This window comes from Amblyomma americanum, chromosome 5 (assembly GCF_052857255.1).
Source record: "Amblyomma americanum isolate KBUSLIRL-KWMA chromosome 5, ASM5285725v1, whole genome shotgun sequence".
Lineage (NCBI taxonomy): Eukaryota > Metazoa > Arthropoda > Arachnida > Ixodida > Ixodidae > Amblyomma > Amblyomma americanum.
Genome location: NC_135501.1, coordinates 176324741 through 176341248, shown reverse-complemented (window position 1 = coordinate 176341248; position 16508 = coordinate 176324741). Strand labels below are relative to the sequence as shown.

The window sequence follows — 16508 nt, the reverse complement described above, 5'->3', positions numbered from 1 at the left end:
GTCACTCGGGTGCATTCCACTCGTCTCGCTGGAGGGGTGGTCCTGGTGCGACGCCGGCTCAGAGAGCTGCCCCAGGCTGATCTTTGTGCCACAAGTGGCCCCAGGCCCTTTGGTGCCTAGTCCGTAGCCGTGCTGCCCCACTTCTGGCGACCATCGGTTCGTAGACGTGTCCGAACCAAATGATTCTGTGGCGTCATCCTCAGGGAACAGGTACGCCAGGCCCAGCATCTCGGGGGTGATTGGAGATGCCGCACGCGGATGGGGAAGGTCATCGATGTTCTTCCCTTCAGGAACGCGGGCTGCCATCATGGACCTGGAGACTTCTTCGTCGCACAGGGCGGGGGCCACTCTCCTACACGGCAAGTCCATCGGCTCCTCTTGATAACGTTGCGAGCCTGGCGCGGGGGCCGTTCTCTTGCACGACAGGTCCAGCGCCTGCTCTTGATATGGTTGCGAGCCCGCGACGAGGTTTTCTACTCTGGAATCCAGCTCTTTAGACGCCGACCAAGCGGACTGCTCTTCGCTTGAGACAAGCAGGTGGTCGTTGTCGTAGCCATCCATTGCGCGTGTGATCACGCTGCCTCCAAAGCCCACGATAAGCTGCATGGAGAAAAAGAAAGCAGAGAAAGAAATCAAGAGGCTGCGCCTTGTGTACCAGCCAACTTGTGACGGACACCGGCAAGCTCAGATGACAGGGGGAACAGCCAACAATGAAACACCGAAACCCGCGCGCGTTGTGCATCCATGTGTGAAGGAAACCAGTGAGGCACTCGCACACATTCTCGGAAAACATGAAATCTATGTTGCTCACAAACATGTTTCGACAATAAGCCGGTTCTTACCACGAATGAAAGACCGCGGCCTCAGAGAAAATCAACCAGGTGTCGTTTACAAAATCAAATCTCAAAGTGCCCGGCTTCAAGCATCGGCGAAACAAAAAACCTCCACCAAACACTAAGGCAACACAAAAATGACATCTGTCTGATGAATTCAGAATCCAACCACCTCGCCGAACACTGCGAGCGCACCGACCACCGTATAGCCTTCGAAGAGGCGAGCCTCTTGGCCGTGGAGCCAAACAGGTTCCAGAGGCGACATGTGGAGTCATGACACATCTGGCTCACAAAGGAGGGGTGAACAGGATTCCAGGAATGCCTCCCTCCGCGTAAGTTAGTGGACTGCGCCACGTGCTAACAAAGGGACAGCGAAGGCAGCAGCCCGCTGCAGCTGCTGGCACACTTTATACCCCTGTCACAGGGACGTTGAATGTCATTCGCAGCGAATGACATTCACAACGAATGTCATTGCCTGCTGGCGTTCCCGTTCTACACGGGTACACAAAACGGCATTTGCAAATGATGGCGATGTCCATCGGCTAACTGCTATGACAGCAGAACGTTACAAATCATGTTTTTCATACACATATTTTATGTTTATTGCTAGTATCACACTGTTACACATTAATAGACTCTTTAAAAATTTTTTGCAACGCCTTGCGGCAGCAATAGTCAACAAGCAATCCAATGAGATATCCAAAGCAAGACAGGCTCAAAGCCGCTCACGATCCCTCCCGTACATGCCGCCCGCACTTCCTCCCGCTAAATTGGTGCCGAATTCTTGACAGTCGCTGATGAGCAATAGTGCAAGCGAACATTGCTTGTTCACACGCCTTCTGCTGGGCTGGCGAAGCTGCAGAGTTGTTTTCCATTGCGAGCACTGAAGGCAAATGGAGTGACGACCAAGCTACTCAGGCAAGATGGAGGACGGTTTGTAAACAAACGCGGCCGTCTCTACAGTAACTGGCGGCGATTGGGAACAAGAGTGTAGTTGCGCAAATCGCTTCAAATACCTTATTTTACATCAAAAAATGATTCAAAAGTTCATTGCAGCAATTAAAATAAAGTTTTCTTTGAATACGTTTTGTTCTCACTAATCAGTTTTGTAATTTTTCGCCAAGCCGCTGTCGTCGAGATTACACAGGTCGTGCTTGCATGAGTTCGGGAAACTCATTCAATGGGCGAATGTCGTTAGCTGTGAATGTCATTGACTGTGCCTGTGTAGCAGCGAAAAAAACGCCATTCAAACGTAATGTCATTCGCTGCGAATGACATTCAACGTCCCGTGTGACAGGGGTATAAAAATTAGTCACCCCTGAAGAAGGAACCGAGTTGGTCCCAAAACGCTGGGTAAATTTAGAAATAGTGGCTGGCCTCAGTTTTCTCTCAACTGTCTCAAGAACCCAACCACACGGACTTTCGTCGAAGTTGTGTTCGTTCAGATGGATTATGACGGAGTTCCTAAAACCGGGAAGCGTCTTCTTGGAAGCGACGTCGCAACTAAACACTTCCCAAGTTAAAAAAGAAGTACTGCAGCGCGAACATTGCCCGGATTCTTAGCAGAACGGGAAGGACGCGATCGCCCCTAAAATTCAACATACTTTGCTCTACGGCCAACAGGAAGTAAATTATGACGCGCTCACGAAACACACACTGCTAAAAAACAAAGAACAAAATGCACGACGGAGAAATAACCGGCAACTGAATAGCGAAGAGAATATAGTTTTGATGTTCACGAAAAAAAGAAAGCAGATGTTCTTGCTTGCGCTTACGATTCTAGATTAGTCGATAAAAATTAACGACGGCCACAGACACCGACTCCATATCCTAAAATATACGCTTACCGTTGTCTTAGTGCTACGACATGCGACAACAAAGTAAAGTAGAGACGGGGCATGTTTTTGCTTTACGGCGCAGAAAATAAAAGCCGCGAAAATACGTGCATCAACAAAAAACGCTCATAGTTACATCAACAGCCAGTGACAGAAATGCCATTCTGAAATTCTGAGACTTTCCGATATGTTTACGACCGATAGCCCTTTTGTCTTCCGTCTGCGTGCCATTCGTTAAAAGCAATAATAATATTGTAACTATCCAACGCCCACACCTACATATGAAGATATTGATACATAGAAGAAAGAATAGCGCTTGAATTGCCCAAGGGGCGATTATCGGAGTGCACCGATTTGTATACAAATAAGCACTTACCGAAGATCTCACGGTGTCGTCAAACAGTCGCAAATCACAGATGTCACTGATCACAGATGTTGCAAGTCGCAAAGTGTTCCAGTGAGTCGATACCCTGCTATATGTAGCCAAACAGCGGGTGCCCTCTCCACCTATTCGAGGTGTCTTCACTGATAGCTGCCAATGGGATGCGAGATTATGCCCCTCCCCGATGTGATTGGACAAGGGTAGAAAAGAGTTACAAGAAAGGCCTCTGGTGACGAGGATAATCCGAAGGAAAGGAAGGAAATAAAGGGAGAGAGTGAAGAAGTGGGCTCAACGACTGCGTTTGGGACGCCATTCCCTTCTCCTTGAATGTGCAGTGGAATGACTAATCCTTTGCAGCTGGAGACAGCAAGAACAAACACTGTGCAGCGCCTTCGAGAAGGTGTGGCATGGTAAAGTCGTGACGGGTTCCTCGTTTGGGAGAAGCCACGTGGCACCGTTCACCTATAGTGTACGCCAGAGCTGGAATGTGCCGCTGCACTTCAAAATTTCATCAAGAAGACCGTAGGCAGAAGAAAGGGACTAACATAACGTGCCCCCCATTCCACTTCTCAGAGTTCTTTTTTACTAAACAAAATGCACCCTACAGTATACGCGGACAAATGTCCCTGGTGCGACGAAAAACCCGCACTATATCACATCACAAGGGCCTGTAAAAACATTGATGTGGTCCCCAAAATGCAAAACCCGAGTGCGGAGCAATGGGAAAGACCGCTGTGAGGACCAAGAAGGTCTGGTACAGCGTCCTCAGCGGGCGGACTCGATGGCCAGCGGAGTCCTGGACTGAGGGCAATCAACCATTGGTTAAAAGTAGACGAGCTCGACAGAGAAGACTCCTGGGTATACAACAGTGGACAGAACATCTCTGAAGATGTAGAGGAATAGTCACCCCTTTTTATCTGAAAGTCTGCTCTTTCTTTCGTAAAGCCAGGCCCTAAAACTGACAATGAGACCCCAGGCCCCTTGCCCTCGATGTAGGGACATGCGACCAACCTTCGCAGTAAGAGCCACAAGAAGGGCCACGCCTTAGACACCGAGCAAACTCGATGGGTGCAGCAGTGCAGCGTGCACTTGAAAATCACATCGTGTAGGCAGTAGGCAGAAGGCATGGACTAACCGCGTCTGTAAATATCACGCAGCAAGACCTTCGCGTTCGTGCTGTTTCCAGGTACCAGGCGATAATAATCTTTTCACAGGTCAAAGACGGATTAGTGCACCGTGCGGTCGCGGAAGAGGCCAAGGAGAGCGCCAATAACGACAAAAACTCGAGAAACGAGGCCGGATTGTACTGAAAGCTGGATATGATTTTGCTAAGTAGGCAATTTCGTCTCGAATATCGTTGGGGCTTTAAGCGACAGCAACTGTAAGGCTTTCACATTAAAACACAATTTGATCGTCTCCGGCAGAAATTTAGCGAGAGGTTGTCTAACGCGCGAAGCCGTAAAGAAACTGCTTGGCAGCACTCGAGCTTGGTGTGGCTGAAAGCTACATCAGGTATACTGAGGATAGCGCCGAGATTGATTTTTCAAGTGCAATAGCAGCGCCAAGCTTTCCGCGCACTCGAATCGAATTGCTGCTGTTGGCGTGTGAGTTTGACGGCGCTGCGAGCGTTCAGGGTTTCCGCCAAACTTTAATAGAACGAGACGAAGGTCTGAACAACTCGTGTGCTCTACCGCTTTTTATAGGGGCGATGCGTCGCGTTCGCGGTCGGTGTGCAAATGCGCAGTCTTCGGTGAATAGTTTCTGCTCTGCTGATGCTCCAATATACGACGAGTCTTCCCGGAAAAGAAAACAATGGGTAAACGACACAGTTCACCAGAGCAAAAAAGTCAGCTAAAAAATGTTGGGAAGGCCGGAAGCGCACCATGAGTCACACTCCCTGTTTCTTCTGACATTGTCATCATCTTTCTTCGGCGTATCCCCTGCCTGCCTTTGTTCGCCAGGCACTTATGTGGAGAAGTCCTCACACCTGACCTTCCCTCCTGGTTCCCTAGACCTTTTTAAAGAACTGCGCGGGACGGCTGGAGAAAAGTGAGTCATTGAGACGACATTTGGAAGTGCTGGTGTGTGCATGAGCCTCAAAAGAATCGTGGCCTCCTTTTGCACTTTCAAAAAAAAAAATGACGGAGGGGGGGGGGGGGGGTGGAGGAGTCAAAAGTCCACGTCGTGAGGAACCAAATTTGATGTGGGCGCTGGACCTAAAATTTCAATTCATGGATCCAGAAAAATGCTGGAACAAGATTTAACTTCCCATGTACTGCCTTTGGATAGACTTTCAGCGTACATTTCACACTCGAGACATTTTCTGAAGGCTTCGGCAAAGCGCGCAGTAATAAATAGAGTTAACGAAGGCTGTCGGCTTTCTTCGCGTCGTGCATCTTGGGACACTCGCACCAATCATGCACTAGTGAAAGCAAATGATTTCAACTCGGAATAAACTACAGTTATCTCATTGCGGCAATCGAGATTGAATTGAACGACTCCTTCACCACTAGGGAGTCCCGGACGGCAAGGCGGAATAAAATAAAGGTTATAATCGAGGCAAAACAAATTTATCGTTTTCCTGCCGATTTTAGTCATCGCTCCATACCCGAAGACATATGAGAATGTCAGAAAAGCTCGGCGATAGAGCACAAAGACATTTTCTCGAATATGAAACTTTTCCACAAAAATTGCCGTTTTTTATAGGTTTCTGGACATTTTTTTCTCTAAGGACTATGGCGTTCAAATTAAACACAATACAAAGAAAGAAATAAAGATAAATAAATGCGGTTTATAGGCATATAAGATTGGGTTTATGGAGGTTTAACGTCCCAAAGCGACTCCGGCTATGAGAGACGCCGTAGTGAAGGGCTCCGGAAATTTCTACCACCTGGGGTTCTTTAACGTGCAATGACATCGCACAGTACACGGGCCTCTATAATTTCTCCTCCATCGAAATTCAACCGCCGCGGCCGGGATCGAACCCGTGTCTTTCGGGCCAGCAACCGAGCGCCATAACCACTCAGCCACCGCTGCGGCTCATGTAAGATTGAATAACAGATTTTGTGTTGCAAAAGAAATTTTTGCTTGCCAAAAAAACAAGATTTTAGAAAAATATTGCAAAAAACTTGTAAACAAACGGTTGTATGTAAAATGAAAAAGAAAAGTTATCAATGTTCTAAAAAATGCAAAATGTTTGGCACTCTATTGGCCACTATATTTAAAAAAAAATTCTTCTATCGTGAATAGTAGTCGTGCATCAGAAAAAAAATTTTGGAAACCTATATCGTCGGGCGCTGGAGCGCGGCCCCCTTTATTACAAGCTGGTTTCCGTCGTCGCCAATGTCATAACGGAATCCCAGCGGATAGGAAGAATTTTTACACTCGCTGCTGCTCGGGTCATCGATAAAATCAATCGCGGGAAATGCGGAGTCCTGAGATTGCCGACCGTGGCGGCTGCGTTTTTATGGAGGAAAAACGCTAAGGCGCCCGTGTGCTGTGCGATGTCAGTGCACGTTAAAGATCCCCAGGTGTCGAAATTATTCCGGAGCCCTCCACTACGGCACCTCTTTCTTCCTTTCTTCTTTCACTCCCTCCCTTATCCCTTCCCATACGGCGTGGTTCATGTGTCCAACGATATATGAGCCAGATACTGCGCCATTTCCTTTCGCCAAAAAACCAATTATTATTATTTTAAAGCGAGCGTCGCACATTAGGAAGCTGCCAAGTGAATTATCCGATAGTGCGTTCAAAAATGTCGCCCTGCGTGACAAACGAACTACGTCAAATACAAAAGTTTATGTGTCAAATTGCAAGCCAGATGACGCATCATGCCCGTTAACAATGCGGAGGGTTCCGAAGTCGAGCGGCGAAGTTACTGTCAGTGGGCAATAATCGCGGCACCAAGTCTTTGCAAAGCATAAGCTTCATCGAAAAAGGGCCTAACACAACAAGAAGCAGCTAGTTGCCGGAGGCTGCAAACGGGAACATTCTTTAACCTGCATATACTTAGCAAGATGTATCCTACACAGTATAGGAACTCATGCCCGTGGTGCGGGGCAACCCCCACGCTTTACCATACAACCTGGGAGTGTAAGCGAAACTACACGTTCCACCAACACAAAACCCCGAGTGCGGTGCAGTGGGAGAGCCGGCTCACCAGCTGCGAGCTCGCCACTCAAAGGGCAATGGTGCAGCCCGCAAGCGAAGCAGCGCGACTCAGTGGAGCCCTGGACTAGGGGTCCAACCCTGCTTTGAAGGTCAAGAGTCTGCAGCGATGAAGAAGAAGACCGAACGCTAAACACTTAATGGACCAAATAAAGTTTCTCTCTCTCTCTCTCCCTTTTTTGACAACAAGCCAGACGCACAGCGGGCCCGTAATCAGCGCGGAAGTAGGATTGGTAGCATGAGGTTCTAAAATAAGTGCGCGATGTCATCGTTAATGGCCGATTCACACGACGGTCCGTTCGCCCGCGCATCACGTGTTCATGCACCACTAAAAACTGGCCTGCGAACCGATGACATCAAGCGGATGCGACGGACCAAAAGAGCAGACGACGCGCTGGGTGTACCACTGTTGCCAGATTATTTTAAAGCGTTTGGCAACGCTGCTCAAACCGGTTTTTTCCTCCCGACCCATGACTGCGATTTAAAGGTGCAGGTGCGGCCCTTTGTCCAATTCCTCAATGGCTTAGTCGTCTTGCTAGCCGAGTCGATCGCTTTGTCACGGAACCTAGCGAACGCAGTGCAGCTTGTCAAAACAGCGCGCCACTCACAGGTCAACGCCACTCAACTAAATCGGGCAGCCGAAATACTGGCAACAGTTGTGGCTGCCAGAGCTGGCGAGCGCATCTTCGCGGGCTACCGATAATTCCCGCGAGGGGAGAGGCACTTGAACTTCCTTGGTTGTCCAGTCCGCGGGCCGACAGGACGCCTCTCGATTTGGTGACGCACGAACACGTAATGCGCGGGCCGCGGGCGAACAGTCCCTCGTGTGAATCGGCCGTGTGAACGGGCTAACACTGCCAATGGCCGCGTTAATGAGAAAGTTAAAAGATTGCGGATGTCGGAAACAAAACAAGCCTGCAATATTCTGGGCTTATCCGGAGCCCACCACTGTCCGCCGCCTTTCATAGTCCATATGCTGCTTAGGGACGCCGAACCCAACAAATCAGTGCAAACAAGGGACGCCGAACAGAAGTAGCCCCAGTTGCCGAATGGACGAACGTCCACATTCACAAACTCAACAATTTAAGCATGTAATCACATAAAAACAGCCGAAACCATCGCATGTTATATTGGCTGCTGTATAACGGTTAGCAATTGGGGGCAATGTAACTCTTGAAACTTTCAAAGCAGCAGTATTGTGCGTTGTTAAAACGTCGTAAGCGTATTCCACCGCAATAAACGTGAACCTCCTAAGCGGAATAAGCATATCAGAAAAATATGATCACATATACTCATTTCGTAAGGGCAATTTTATTTGCATACGAACCGGTTTTATGTGTTACAATATTTAGTAATATCACACGCAGACATTTTCACGTGAAAATGTCTGCGTCTAAAATTATTCTGGGCTCAATAACAAGTTTCCTTGATGGCACAATTCAACCACCTCTTTTGATTAATGGTGCCGAGTTTTAGCCAAACATTTTGTAATAATTGATGTGACACACACAACTGAAGACAAAGTGGAAACCGTCGTTATGTGTCTTCAAAGGTCAACAGTGCATGCGAAACCGCACACTATCGTCGCCCGCATCGAGGATGCTTTTAGCCGTGTCAAGAACACCACCGCGGAGTTCGTGAAATGCGGGAAAGACATGTCTCGGGCTTACTACACTATCTACTGTAAGCGAGGATTTGCCAAATCATTGCATGACGCTGAAAGCTACAATGGTGCACATTGGTTTTGCTTTGGGCCGTAGGGTACGTGGATTGCAATCAAGCAAGCTGAACCCTGGAAGCATTTGCCTGTGGCAATCAAATGAGTCGGGAAAGATTGTCCTTTTACATACATCCGTTAGCGGACCTCATTAGAGCGCTCTAGCGTTGGGTTGCCAACAACGCCAACTTGGCTAATTTTAATTGCTATGTGCCTTTGAACTTGCTTTTTTTAAGCGGTCTATACAGCCTTGCTGTGCTTTTATGTCAAACTGGTGCAAGGTTTATAACTTTTGTAGAATAACTTTCTTAGAAACCCAGTTGGGCCATCCGCTTACAACTTTGAGTGAGTCTATCAGCGAAATTAATAGGAATCATAAGACCCTGGATTACGGGGAGCATTTGCATGTCTGCAGTCAGACACAACTCAAAGTCTGCAGTCAATCTCCGCTGAAATCAAAACCGGCGAAAAGAATTTCTCCGTGGCAAAAAGTAGACCTTTGGTAGAGTTTTTTCTTTCTTACCTAAACAAGTAGGTAAGAATGAGGCACATATTATAAGGTCAACAATTTTGGTTCATATGGCTTGTTTAAAATAGTTAAATATTAAAGATTTGGCTTTGATGGCTCCTGTAAATGCTCAGTGGTGAAACACAGGACGCTGTGAACAGCTGCCACTGTTATCAACTGCTGCTGAACCTCTTTTTTTTCTAACCTAAACAAGAAGCAAGTAATGAGGCAAAATTATAAGGTTATGCATTTCGGTACACCTGGCTTGTTTAAAATTGTCCAACTTTAAAATACTGATGCAGTAAACTGCTGTGAACGGCCAGTAGAGTAAAACTGGACGTTTTGGACCGCGCCCAGTGTTAGCAACTGCTGTTAAAACTTTTTGTTCTATTCTAAACAAGAAGAAAATCATGACGCAAAATTATAAGGTGAATTTCGGTACACCTGGCTTGTTTAATATAGTCAAACGTCGTTAAAATACGGTTTGTGTTACCTGCTCTGAATGGCCAGTAGAGGAAAACTGGACGTTGTGGACCGCGCCCAGCGTTAGCAACTGCTGTTAGAACTTTTTTTCCTAAGCTAAACAAGAAGGAAACCATGAGGCAAAATTATAAGGTCAAGAATTTCCGAACACCTGGATTGTTTAAAATAGTCAAACATTAAAATGTTGATTGTATTAACTGCTGTGAACACTCAGGGGAGAAACACAGGACTTTATGGATCGCGGTTAGTGTTGTCGACTGCTGTCCTCTTTTGAAGTTTCATACTAGGACAGTATAGTTTTTCGCGCACCACATGCGCTTTTTTTTCTGTATTCCTGAAATGCACGCTTTCCACACCGCCGATAGTGGAGGCATTCCTGACTGAGTACAAGGCATGAACCTGCGCTTTCTGTTGGACAACATATTTCTTACTGAATGCTTATGTCCCACAGTTTGGGTCCTCCAAGAGAAAAGGCCCCTGGGCGGTGAGGTGTATTAAACGATTGCATTGCATGCACTCTAGCTCTAAAGTCCCAGTGAGTTTATGCGGCTCCGGCGGGCCTCATCTAATGGCAGTGATTTCTGGCTTCACGAGATGCTTAGTAGACAAATGTCCGGACATGCGTCCGCTTTGGAAATGATTGGCGGGAAATTAACAGACGTAATACCTGCATATCCCATAAGATTTCATTCATTCAAGCCTTCAGGGCCCGTGGGCGTCACATAAGGCGGGGGAAAGAAAAGTATGAACATCACATTCATACCAGTTCAGCATGAACAAAAACAAAAAAGCAAATGAACGAAGCCGAGCAAAATATCATGAGAATATTTAGTAACACAGGACCAGATTATTTCGTAAGGCCAAAAACATCAAGTAACACACACTTGGCTCGATAGTTTAGTGCGAAAAATTGCTCGATATGGGCACGAAGAAATACTGTAAAGCATGAAATTCAATCAAGCTTTTGCATCTGGGAATAATGAATCATTCATTGCTGACGTGCAGGATTTCTTGAGAGCTATTGGATGACTGTGGTTTAGGCGAGGGAATATCGTTGATGGCGGCTATAGAAGAGGGTGTCTGTTAATGGGGTTGTAGAAAATGTAGTGAAGCAGGCATAGGCGTTATCCCATATGCGACGTGGTTGGGACTTGGGAGGGAAAAGATTCATTTTAATGCAGTGACGCTAGTATCACGCGAGTGCTCTGACCTGATAAACCGCGCAGCTCGGTTTTAACCCGTTTCTAATTCATTGGTAAGGCATGCATGTGAAAGGTGCGAGGTTGATGAAGCGTATTCGAGCTTAAACGATTCGTCAAAAGTTTCGGAAATGAATTCTTTTCTCATGCGCTTTCGGCTCCGAAAGTTGACGGGTGGCTATGTCGTCAATGCTTAGATCTGGTTACGTGAGGCGTTAACTTCATAGGCACGGTAAGGCTGCTGAAACCGAGATATTGTGGGAAAGGAAATTCAGCGACAAATTATTTATCGCGCGTATTCAATTCTTACCTTATGATCTATGTGTAAAAACGCACTACGGACGATTTCAAATGTCATCCTACTCGTAGATTGAAAAAGCGTGATTAATTGTGACTCGAGCCAATCTCGTTTCGGCTGCAATTTATTAGGAAAGCTCTCGAGAAGATGCTTTTCCGATTATTCATGATAAAACCGAAGTCTGCTATCTAATTTGAACACTCTTTTATTAGACATGAAGTAAGATAACAAAGGCGCTTACTTCAAAAAAGAATAGAAAAGTAAGGTGACTAGAGCTGTCGGTGTTTCTGTAAAGAGAAGAAAAATAAAGCTTTATAAAAGGGCAGGAACAAGTCGGGAAGGGCTCGAGAAGGGGATCGACTTGTCAGAATGCTGCTCTTGTGATCTCCGGTGTAGGGCGTGTAGCAAGAGCCCAGCTGCCTTGTATAGCTCCTACACGTTCATCGAAAGCTTTCGGCACTCGTTCTAAAAGAAGGCAACTTTGAACTTCATCGTCTCCTCCTTATTCTTGCGGACGTCGCGCCATCTCTTGGCAGACTCTGTGACTTCCGTCCGCCGCTCCCAGTGCGCTCCCGCTGAACGAAAGCACGTGTTGTTGGAGGGGCACGCTGTCCTGGCCCTTCCCTTATTCCTGCCTTCATTTCGAAGTTTCTTCCGTTGTTTTCTTTCTTCGCGATAACGTTTTCCCTGAACGCCTTGTAGCCCGGGTCTGAGCCAAGGGCAGCTCGCTTGGAACCACCGATGTCGGGCGCGGCATTTGCGCCCCATTGTTAGACACTGGGAAGGACTGCTGGGCCTGAGGGTCCAGGTGGAAGAGTTGCGAGGCCAGCCATGTCTTGTAGGTTGGCGGGGGAACGGACTCGGTCGCGTGCGGTGGTTGCATCCCTGGAAAGGCCGGCTGCTGAGCCCGGAGACGGAGGATGGCTGAGACCACATCGCTCGGGTGCAGGCCACTCGTCTCGCTGGAGGGGTGGTCCTGGTGCGACGCCGGCTCAGAGAGCTGCCCCAGGTTGGTACTTGCGCCACAGGTGGCGCCAGGCCCTGTGGTTTCACGTCGGTAGGGGTGCTGCTCCACTCCTGGCGACCATTGGTTCGCATACGTCTTCGAACCGAAGGATAGCGTGGCGTCATCCTCAGGGAACAGGTACGCCAGGCCCAGCATCTCGGGGGTTACTGGGGACGCCGTGCACGGATGGGGAAGGTCGTTGATGTTGTTCCCTTCGGGGACATGGGTGGCCATGATGGACCTGGAGTCTTCATTGCACAGGGCGGGGGCCGTTCTCTTGCACGACAAGTCCATTGCCTGCTCTGGGTAACATAGCGCGTTCCCGACGAGGCTTTCTTCACTGGAATCCAGCCCTGTAGATGCCAACCGAGGGGACTGCTTTTTGCTCGAGACAGGCAGGTGGTCGTTGCCGTAGCCATCCATTGTGTGTGTGGTTACGCTGCCTGCAGAGCCAAGGATAACCACTGGAACAAAACAAATCAAAAATCATGAAAGAGAGAGTATCACAGGATCAGATTATTTGGTAAGGCCAAAGACATCATGGAAAACACAGGTGACTCGCTAGTTTAGCACGAAAAATTGCTCGATATGCTTACGAGGCAATCTCATCCGGCAGGAAATTCTATCGAGCTATTGCATCTGGAAAGAATGAATCATTCAGCTAGTACACAAAACTGCATTGCAGTGTGACGGTGAAGAAAATAGAGCAAGTTGCACTGAAGCTATTTCCACTATATCGCATCGGCTTCACATTCGACAATGGAAGAGCAAAATAGATAGTGACGCCTTTGCCCTGAGAAGTATTCAACGAGCTGTGAGATGTTATGCCAACTTTTGCAATATAATAGGAAAATAGTTATCGACACAGATAAGTTTTGGGAGCACAACTCCCGCGCTTGACATCGTTTCTTATTGATATTCTGTTTGTCTCGTGCTTGATACAAATCGCTTTTGGCAACTCTGCAGAAATGGCATGAACCATTACGGCGCTACTGAGAGATCGTGGCAAATATATACACATAAAAATAAAGCTATATCAACACTGGAAGAGCTGATTCTAAGTTTTCTCTGCATGCTTCTAGGTTGTCTTGATAACATATGCTGTCGGGCCGCTCAGACATACCAAGCACTTATGAATTCGCAAGATCATTGTCACCAATTACTATCACGTATTCATTACTGTCATTTTCCACGCGTCGTGGGAAATGTTTCCTATAAGGACCACTCGTATCAGTTGTTTAACCAATGTAATATAACTAAGGTACATCTGTTATACAAATCTGTGCTGTGCTGTAAATTTTCTTTTCACTCCAAGATCAGTAACACCGCGCTATAAGAGATGGCAATCGATACGTATATGTTTTGCCGTATGTCTATCATTCTCCCGAAGTCTATAGTGTTCGTCAATGGCGAACAAATTATGGATATCATATTCTGGTAACCACTATTTTGGTAACCACAGGGCATAAATGTTACTGGCCTTTTGGTTTATAGTTTATGAAGGTTTAACGTCCCAAGGCTGTTCGGGCTATGAGGGACGCTGTAGTGAAAGACTCCGGAAATTTCGACCACCTGGGGTTCTTTAACTTGCAGTGACATCGCACAGTACACGGGCCTCTAGAATTTACCGTGTACTGTGCGATGTCAGTGTACTTCCTAAGTTAAAAAAAATTATGTCCAACATTCGCGGACAAAAATTAGGAAAATTTCAAACTTGTAAGACACTGTTATAGAAATATTGTAGGTAGTGGTGCATTTTTATGATATGTAGCAAAATCTTTCTTTTAAAGTGTTTCTATCGATCACATCGGACAGTTAAGCCTGCAATAGAAAACCAATGGGGAACGATTTTTAAGATAGCCAGAACGTTAATAATAACAATAATAATAAAACAAGACTGCCGTTGGGTGATATGCAACTATTGTGATTGTTATAGTGAAATCGTACATGATATGAAGAAAAAAATTGCATTCATAAACGGTTTCCCGCTCAACAATGTTTTTGTACAGAATTGTAGGATATTGTGACGAAGAAGACGAACTGTGCAGTGGCGCGGGCAGGAGCGCTCGCGCTATATAGGCCAGTGGCTATTAAATCACCTCATTGCCATCGATCATCGCGTCTCTTTTTTTGGCTGGCCGCCACGTAACATTTGGTGTGAGATGCGGGATATCATCGGCACCCTTGTCCTGGAGCTTGGCGTCCTGCGTCAGCCATGGTCGTCGGCCGTGTGTTTATGGCCTGCGTCCCTCGGCCATGCCCCAGCCTTTGAGACCCTAACCGACCTCGCTGTTGTTCCCCCCCGCCGTGTCCCCCGCCTAGACCACTCAACACGATCAACTGAACCCGACGAAAGGATCTGACCTACCGACCCCAGACGCCGCTTACATCTGAAGACAAGGTTCCCCTGCCCTGGCCGCTCGGCGCGTCCTAGGGCCTCGACCGTCGGCTCCTGGTGACCTGCGGCCCGGAAGCATCGTGGACCAGGACTCAATCAGCCATCTCATTCATCGTGGTGGCCAGGACCTCGCCACTTCCTTGTTGCTGTCCTACCATTCTCTGAAGGCCGTAACCATTTCTCGCGTCTCTTTGTCACCGATGGGGACGATCGCTCTGTGGCCCCGGGTAGTGTGACGAAGAAGACGACGAACTGTGCAGTGGCGCGGGCTCGCGCTAGGCCAGCGGCCAATAAATCACCTCATTGCCATCGATTATCGCGCCTCTTTTTTTGGCTGGCTGGCACGTAAAAATATATGTCCTAAAATCTTGCTTCCAACTGAAAAGTTTTCCTTGAACCCAAGGTTCGAGAACAGGAAAGTCACAGACGATTACGAGAGTCGGTACTGCGACATTTCAGCGCACTCTTCAGTCTTAGTAGCTGTGGCACCTGCTGTCTGTCACGGCTGGAAGGTCGCTTGTTACAGTCATGATTATATTGCGCGCACATGACAAGTGCACACCCAAAGTTCCAGAACAACATGGTCATACATATGTGGAATCGAAGCAATGTTTTTAATGCACTTTCTTTAAAACTTTTTTTCAGCTGACTCATTCATTTGTAGTTACTGTTATGTATAAGATCATGGATATTTGCGTTCTGCCGGAGAACACAACACAGGCGCTGCTCTCACGCTCTGCGCAATCCTTCTCTGTGTACCACACTGCCACCGACACACCCAAAACATCGCCTAAAGACCCACTGGCGGTCGGCGCAGTCTTGCTCTGAGTGTGGCGTCTGCCACTGCAACTCCTGGTGCCACAGCATCCCCATGCCTCCCCCCCCCCCTTTGCTACTGTGTTCCGCTATATTGCTCCCAGCCCAGCCCCATCAGGGTGGATGGGCGGTTCGTCCAAGTCTCGGAGGTGCGTTTCCGCGACAGCATACACTGATTCTTTCGGCACCCAACCAGCGCCTCCTCTATGCATATAGTATAGAGGAGGCACTGACCCAACGCATCCGCCCATCTCTGTGCGCGGCGAGCTTCATGTAGGCGTAAAAATTCCAGGATAGTTAAATATTAATAATAATTGTTTTTTATGGGGGGGGGGGGCAAGGAAATGGCGCAGTATCTTTCACGTATATCGTTGGACACCTGAACCGCGCCGTAAGGGAAGGGATACAGGAGGGAGTGAAAGAAGAAGGGAAGAAAGAGGTGCCGTAGTGGAGGGCTCCGGAATAATTTCGACCACCTGGGGATCTTTAACGTGCACTGACATCGCACAGCACACGGGCGCCTTTTTGCGTTTCGCCTCCAAACGCGGCCGCCGAGGTCGGGTTCGAACTCTGGTAGTCCGGATCAGTAGCTGAGCGCCCTAACCACTGAGCCACCGCGGCGGGTGGACATGCAGATCACACACCTGTGCATTCACAAAACAATCTCAGAAGGAGGAACACGTTGAGAGGGAGAAGTTTGGCGCGCATTTGGTGGAAGAAAAAAAAATAAAGGCAAGGTCCTTTCAGTGTTGTCATTCGGCTGCAATTATCCTATGCCAGAGGTTTAGCGGTCGTTATGGTAATAGAACTGCTGACAAGGAGAACCAGCTTTGGCATCGGTTGACCATCTGTACGACATTGTTCTT

At 47.7% G+C, this 16508-nt stretch overlaps 1 protein-coding gene across 1 annotated transcript; it reads right to left on the bottom strand.

The window, feature by feature from the left end:
* Positions 1–11631: 11631 nt before the first annotated feature.
* LOC144135333 (uncharacterized) lies at positions 11632–15064 on the bottom strand. Its single transcript, XM_077668031.1, has 2 exons — positions 14797–15064; positions 11632–12892 (listed from the first exon to the last, which is right to left on the bottom strand). Exon 2 carries the CDS (start codon positions 12849–12851, stop codon positions 12060–12062), a length of 792 nt encoding a protein of 263 aa, XP_077524157.1. The 5' UTR covers positions 12852–12892; positions 14797–15064; the 3' UTR covers positions 11632–12059.
* Between the last annotated feature and the right edge of the window lie 1444 nt (positions 15065–16508).